The sequence below is a fragment of the Micrasema longulum genome, unplaced genomic scaffold, assembly GCF_059751315.1.
Source record: "Micrasema longulum isolate JH-2025_06_02 unplaced genomic scaffold, ASM5975131v1 h1tg000024l, whole genome shotgun sequence".
In the NCBI taxonomy this organism is placed as follows: domain Eukaryota; kingdom Metazoa; phylum Arthropoda; class Insecta; order Trichoptera; family Brachycentridae; genus Micrasema; species Micrasema longulum.
This window is the reverse complement of record NW_028277232.1, coordinates 145,115-152,482: the sequence shown is the minus strand read 5'-3', so window position 1 is coordinate 152,482 and position 7,368 is coordinate 145,115. Positions and strand designations below refer to the sequence as shown.

Genomic DNA, 7,368 nt, shown 5'->3' with positions numbered 1-7,368 from the left:
TTAATTTATTTTACTATAACAGGGCTACATTATGTGTTTATTTTTCATAAATTATGAAAAAAAAAAACTATTATTATTACGGTTTTCAAATGTCTGAACTTTGAAATATTCCGTCTTTTGCTTGTGGTAACACGATGTTACATCACCGCGCACAAATGAATTATTTACAACAGTTTGTAAAGAGTTAAACAAATCAAATTGGTTTTTGATATTTTTAAATTTCAATAATGTTCGGAGTATGTCCAAATGTTTGAAGACCAGCTGAATTTCTTCAATAGGGAGTTATTTAGATTGAAATTAAACAAAAACAGAATGGTGAATGGTAAAGTAGTCCAAAAATGTTTGATTATGTTCAAATACTTGCAGACTGGCTGGATTTCCTCCCTAGGGCGTTGTTCATATTTAAATTTATTTCAACAGAGAGGGAAAACATTTTTGAGAAGGAAATATGGAAGTCTAGGCATCCCACGTGATAAAGGTTTCAGATTTTTAATTCACAAATGTCAACAGATGGAAAAGTTGAGGAAATGTGGATGTTTAAACATGGGCAGAATGGTGAATGTTACACAGTGTGTAAAGTGGCCACTTAAACCAGCCAATGACAGGTCATAAGCCCTGCAAATGCCTAAACTTCCATATTCCCTTCTCAAAAATGTTTTCCCTCTCTGTTGAAATAAATTTAAGGGTAAAGTAGCCACTTATACCAGTCAACGACATGTCATAAGCCTTGTAAATGCCTAAACTTCCATATTCCCTTCTCAAAAATGTTTTCCCTCTCTGTTGAAATAAATTTAAAGATAAAGTAGCCACTTATACCAGTCAACGACATGTCATAAGCCTTGTAAATGCCTAGACTTCGATATTCCCTTTTTAAAAATATTTTCCTTCTCTGTTGCAGCAAATTTGTTTTTCTTATTTTTTTTTTTTTACACCACAACAGGCAGAAGGCCGAATTAAAGAGGTGAATCGCAGCACGGAACACCCAGTCTTGAGAAAAGTCATCCTTATTTTTTGTTTTCTCACCAGAAATTGAACCCGGAGCCTTTCGTGAGTGAGTCAAACGTCTAAGTCACTATACTTCGAAGGCTGCCAACGATTGGGATTCCTTGTGGAGTTCTATTAATTATACATATCATGTAGTGGTTTGGGGACATGATAAGCTACCGTTGTATATATTTTTGTCCGTATATGTATTTATACTATATAAGCTATGCTTTATTTTTTGCTATTTTATAATATATGTAATTTGAACATGTTTTGGCAATAATACGAGTGTTGTGCAGTATCCATTTTTAGATTCTATGTTTGTATTGAAATACGCATATATGTATAAATAAAACATAATGTATTATATTTGCGCTGGTTGTTAATTATTCAAGGATTTTGCGTTTTATGAAGAGCCTTTTAACGGACGGTTTTCAAGACAGCGTTGTTATTTATAATGAATCCATTCAAAAACCATACAACCTGTTTAAGTTAACATCACAAAAAATTCTTAAAAAATATTATTGTTTGCTGTGGTATAAAAAGATGCGAGGATTGTAACGAAGCATTCAGTATACAACCGTGAACAAAGCAATAACAGTATGAAGATTTTGGTAATTCATTATTAATATTATTAAATGTATATTTTACTTCAGTATTAAGTACAAAAGTAAAATTGTTGCTACTTTGTAAGGAAATTGTGTGCAGAATAACCAATATTATTGTAAATTATCATCGCATATTTTTGTCTAAATTTTTTCAAACGTCTAAATTTGCTGTTATTATTGTACGAGTAACAATAATATAAAATGTAATGAGCGATTCCACGGTCTGAGTCCGAGCGGATGAAGAAAACAGTTCTATGAATGACGGGTGCCGTGGCGCAGTTGGTTAGACGGCCAACTGTGAAACTGGCGTCGCGGGTTCGATTCTCGCCAGTTGCAAGAAAAAAATCCAAGAAAGATTTTTTCCTCAATTGGTCTGGGTGTTGTGGTGTATTTTTCATTACCTCCTTCCATATCCCCTCTTTTCCACCTGCTGACAAGCCTCGAAATAGAGGCTTAGCGGGTTATTCTTTAATAAAAAAAAACATTCCGCACCAGTCCTTTCGACTCGATAACTACTCTCAGATAAAAATCCTGTTAAAAGACATCGGGTAGAAAAAGGTCCGCCTTGTAGTATAGTGGTTGACGCATTGTCCACGCTCAAGGTCCTGCAAAAAATATTGATTTGTAAGGTGGTTTACGCTGCCGTATTTTATTGTCCCTAGACTGCACCTGGAACGTACGATTTATCACCTTACCTTCCTGAAACAGATGATCGAGATACACTGCATTTATTGTACTAATGGAGTGCCTTATGCATCATCAGATGCGGATGAAGATTTGCTGATGACGATTGCACAGTGGGAATGTTTCAAATTTTATAAATTAAATTTGTTCGATAAATGTGCTCACATTTCATTGACAGTGAAAACTTAATTACTAATGTGCCAATTTTAGATTTTAAATTGATAAATAATGCGATTTTGTTTTGGTTTTTGACGCAGTTGGTTACATCCCTTTTGGTGGCAGTGGCCGTGGCCGTGCCCTACAAGCCCGTCCCACCCGCGCCCGGCCAACCCGACCCCACCCCCGGCCCCGTGCCGCCCCCCCCCAAGGCAGTGCACGTGCCCGCTCCCGCTCCCGCGCACGACCACTCCGGCCACCATCATCGCCGCAGGGCGGTGGAGGACAGGGCGGCCGCCATCACCGACCAACACTTCAAGAGTGACCCCGAAGGACACTTTGAATATAAGTAAGAGCTTTACGTAATATGAATGCGTATTATTTAGCGTATGGCAGGAAAAAAAATTAAGGAGATAAAACGAGGGAAAAAAAGCAACAAAGAACATAAAACAACTTAAACGAACAACATCTAATAAAAAAAATTATTGAACATACAAAAAAAGTTACAATTTAATAGCAATCCGTTGGAGGTTTTGTACAATTTTCACAACAAAAAAAATTTGAAACTTTCTGGCAAGTCGAAACTTGAAAATGTATTTGTGTCGTAACATAATTGAAAAATAAAACACTCTTCATTGTCTTTTTAATTTTCGAAGAACGAAGGTAATCAAAACATTAAAATTAAAATAAATATTAAACACCACGTTTTAAACATTAATATATTTGGCTACTAAATTATACCTTGATAAGGGAGTTTGTGTAGCTTCGAAATCGGTTGATAATTTAATAAATTATTTTTTTTTAAAATTATAGTGCTTCAATTACAAAGTAAGTGCAATAAATAAAATAAAAATAAGGATCTTAATACAGAACGCGATTCAATATTTGCACGGGTGGTAGTCTCGTGGTAGTATCGCTGGCTCTTGGATCAGAGACCCGAGGTTCGAAATCCTCTCATCACATAAAATGATCTCCTTAAAGAAAGTCTTGTAAATGGACTGCAAATATTTGCATGTGTTTGTTAAACAATATGTCGGCGTCGTTAAAGTTTTGTTGATAGCAAAAAATGTGCAAAGCGTTTATCTCAATATGAGTAAGTTTAAATTTTCGAGTCCAGGGCCCTGATTATAATGCAGAGTTAGTGGGAAGCTATCTTTAACTGTTCAGAAAATAAAATTAAGTTTTTTTTGCGCAAATGAGTAAATTTTTATAAAAAATTGAAATATAATTCATCAGTAAACGGTAATTTAAATGTTTTAATAAAATAACCATATAAATAATTATTTTTTTAGCACGAAAAATTTGTTTTTATTTTATAGACAATTGAAGATAACTCAGTTAACTTTTCATTGTAATCGAGGCCCATGGGTTGTGCCTGGGCCCCTCTATAAAGTATAATCTTAGGTTGAGAAATTATGTTTTGTATGGTGTAGTGGTGAGCGCGTTTGTCTACCATACAAGAGGTATCGGGTTCAATTCCCGACATGGTTGACATGAAATTTTATTTGAAAAGGTGTTTTTACATTAGAATATTTTATAGTCTTTGAACTGGTACCTGGAGCGTAAGACTGATCGTCTTAGCTTTATGTAACAAATATGATCAAGATGCACTGCGATTGGTGTACAAATGCAAGTCCCTATGCACCATTAGGTGCGGAAAGGGAATGATAATGATAATTTTTATTAAAATTTGAATTGTCTCCGTAGGAAACCTGCAACTTCACACGTTTAATGAGATTTTTTTTTTACAGATAATTAAATTATACTTCATAGACAATTTTAGATAACTCTGTTTATTTTCCATTGCAATCGGGAGACAAGAGTATGTATTAAATTGAGTTATTGAGCCTCATGTAATAATTTATCTCCTTTTTAGTTATGAGACCCAAAACGGAATATCCGCACGCGCCCTCGGCTCCCCTAAAACCGTGGCAGGGAGCCCCGAAGTGGCTGAAGTGATCGAAGGAAACTTCGCGTGGACCGCCCCTGGAGGGAAGGTTGTCAACGTTCAGTACACCGCCGATGAAAATGGATACAGACCAAAGTAAGTAAACTTAGTAATATTATCTTATCTATAGACTTTATCGATTAGGTCGTTAGTTACATCCTTATGTTCAGTAGATATTTTCAACGGTAATAGGGTATAACTAGCAGGTAGCAGTCAGATATCGGTGGCTATAGCTGACTATTGACTATTCACACTAAGAAATTCAGCTCTTCGGGTCTCATTAGTCAGTATTTTTAGCCGATTTCGTTTTTATTACGTAATTATAAATTATAACAATTGCTTGAGCGCGTTTTCGTGAGTGATCACTTGTATAATACTGTACATTTTAACAAATTACAACAGAGATGGAGAATACCTTAAATAAGGTGATATGGAAGTCTCAATATTGACAGGGCTTATGACCTGTCATTGGCTGGTTTAAGTGGCCACTGTGTAACATTCACCATTTTGCCTATGTTTAAACATCTATATTTTTTCTCCATTTGTTGATTTAAGTGAAGTTAAAGAGCTGAAACCTTTATTGTTGTGAAGAGATTTATCAGACTTAATTATTTCACATTGAAATCCAGTCTTTTGTCTATGAACATTTGGACAAACTGAAATATTGTACTGTACATTTTGTTTAAAATAAAGTCTTCCTACAGGTCGACTGTTAATGGTAGTATCATTAATCTCTTTGTTGAGATCGCTGCATCAAAACGATTGTTAACTTTCATACTAAAAACGAATAATTAATGATTATTATTATTTTCCTATATTTGAATCCACTGTACCTAATTTGCAATTCATTGTGTTCTTAAAACAAAAGTTAAAAATCACATAATGTTTATGGGTTTCTAGCTTGCCCGCTCGTTAAATCGACTTGCTTGTCGCAACACATGTCGGTGTTATGGGTTTCTGTTATTATTTCCTCTGTTTTTCTGTATTTTATTAAAGATGCAACTGTGCTGTACTATCACACAAATAAATACTTGAAGGTGTTCAATAACAATCGCAAATTACATGGGCTAAGAAATATTACTCTCCGGGAATTAAACTCGGAGCTTACATGGACATGCGTTTTGTACATTACATACACCATAATGGCCGTCCAATCTCATGTCCATTTATTATTTTCCTCTGAGTTGCATGTAAAATGCTTCGTTTTTCTGATTCTCAGATTTTCCGGTTGAGTACAGAAATAATTTAATCTTTAAACATATACAATGTATGACCTATAATTCTTTATAACCTCATTGAAATGAATTTAAATTTGAATAACCTACGATAATATGCATTCGTACGTAAGTTTATACGAATGTTTTCAAATAATTGATTTTATTTCATTCAAATGTATATTATTGTCAAGTTGTATTCTTTCAAACGATCACTGAATCAAATTCAATTATAAACACTTCTCTTCCGCTTCCACTTCCACAAAGTCTACTTTATACCATTGAGTCTTTCTACTTTTTAATAATAATTTTCTATGTATAAATATGTTCCTTAATATGCCCATTGGGTGTATATATAAATAAATAAATATTATGTACGTATGCACACAGAATTTATATTTTTCTTTTTTCATTAAAAAAATATCCATTTTTGTTTTCAGAGTCCAACTCAAGTAAGAAAATTAAACATTCACCAACGGAACAGGACCCTGCAGTTCGGTTTTTTTATTTTCAATAATTTTGTAATATATTTTTTAAAATATATGTAAATACTGATAACACTGATTTTTATTTTATTTCGGGCCTATTGGTTACAAGCCGCAAATTGCAATATGTTTTTATTCTTATTCTGAAGAATAGGAATCAGTGCTTTATAAGCTCCTGACGTTACTACCTGTGTAGATCTATTGTGTTATTTTCCTGAGAATTAAATGAATTGATATGTGTTAAACAACTCATTTATTAAATAAATGTACATTGTTCCTGACAAAATGTACATTAGAGCACACATAAAAATATGTTTATGTGCGCCCTATTTCAAGATTCAAAATGAATAAAATTATTTCTTCCAGGTCTTCATAGAGCCTGAAGGGTGTTGTGTGGAAGGCGAAGGTTTGTATAGTGCTTAATCTCCCTCTTCAAGCCTTGATCTCGAAATGATCTATATATATGAATAAGGAAAGGGGTGAGCGATCTAGCGTCGGGTTTAACCAGCGGTCCTCCAAGGATGCGACTTCTTTTGTGATATAAAGCATCATATTCACATAGAATGTGGATAGGTGTTTTTTTTTTTTTTTTTTTTTTTTTTTATTTATTATAAAACATATAAGACATGAATATCATGATATTATATTCCCAGGAGTTGTACGAGAAAACTCATTTGGGACGGTACATAAAAAAAATAGTACATTTCTTGTAACAATACATAGTATACATTTAAACAATAAAAATTTTAACAAATTTTAACAATCTATGAACTTAATATTAAAAAAGGAAAGAAAACATTTAAACAATCTGTGAACTTAATATTAAAGAAGAAAATAAAAACATTCAAACAATCTGTGAACTTAATATTAAAAAAGAAAAGAAAAACATTTAAACATTCTGTGAAATTAATATTAAAAAAGAAAATAAAAACATTTAAACATTCTGTGAACTTAATATTAAAAAAAGAAAAGAAAAACATTTAAACCTAAAACACAATATATAGACTATTCACAGAAACTGAGCTAAAAACTATCACTTTCAAAAAGATTCAAGAAATAGGTCTTCATTTCTGGTCTTTGAGATTTACCACTCGACATTTCATTTTTAAGGTCATCAGGCAGTTTATTAAATTGTATACGACCAATGTATTCCAGAGACCTTTTGCCGAACTTCGTGGAACAAAATTTAGAAATGTGAAGATTTTTTGCATGTCGTGTATTATAGTTGTGAATTTCATGATTAAATGTAAGTTTTAAATTTGTGTGAGCAGAAAAGTTTATGATGTTTG

General features: G+C 33.1%; 1 protein-coding gene across 1 annotated transcript; it reads left to right on the top strand.

Annotated features, from left to right (window-relative positions):
- Positions 1–1,468: 1,468 nt before the first annotated feature.
- On the top strand, positions 1,469–6,152 carry LOC148285543 (endocuticle structural glycoprotein SgAbd-5-like). The gene is made up of 4 exons (XM_088243648.1): positions 1,469–1,598; positions 2,534–2,781; positions 4,309–4,476; positions 6,035–6,152. Exons 1-4 carry the CDS (start codon positions 1,587–1,589, stop codon positions 6,048–6,050), a joined length of 444 nt encoding a protein of 147 aa, XP_088099774.1. The 5' UTR covers positions 1,469–1,586; the 3' UTR covers positions 6,051–6,152.
- The last annotated feature ends 1,216 nt before the right edge of the window (positions 6,153–7,368 follow it).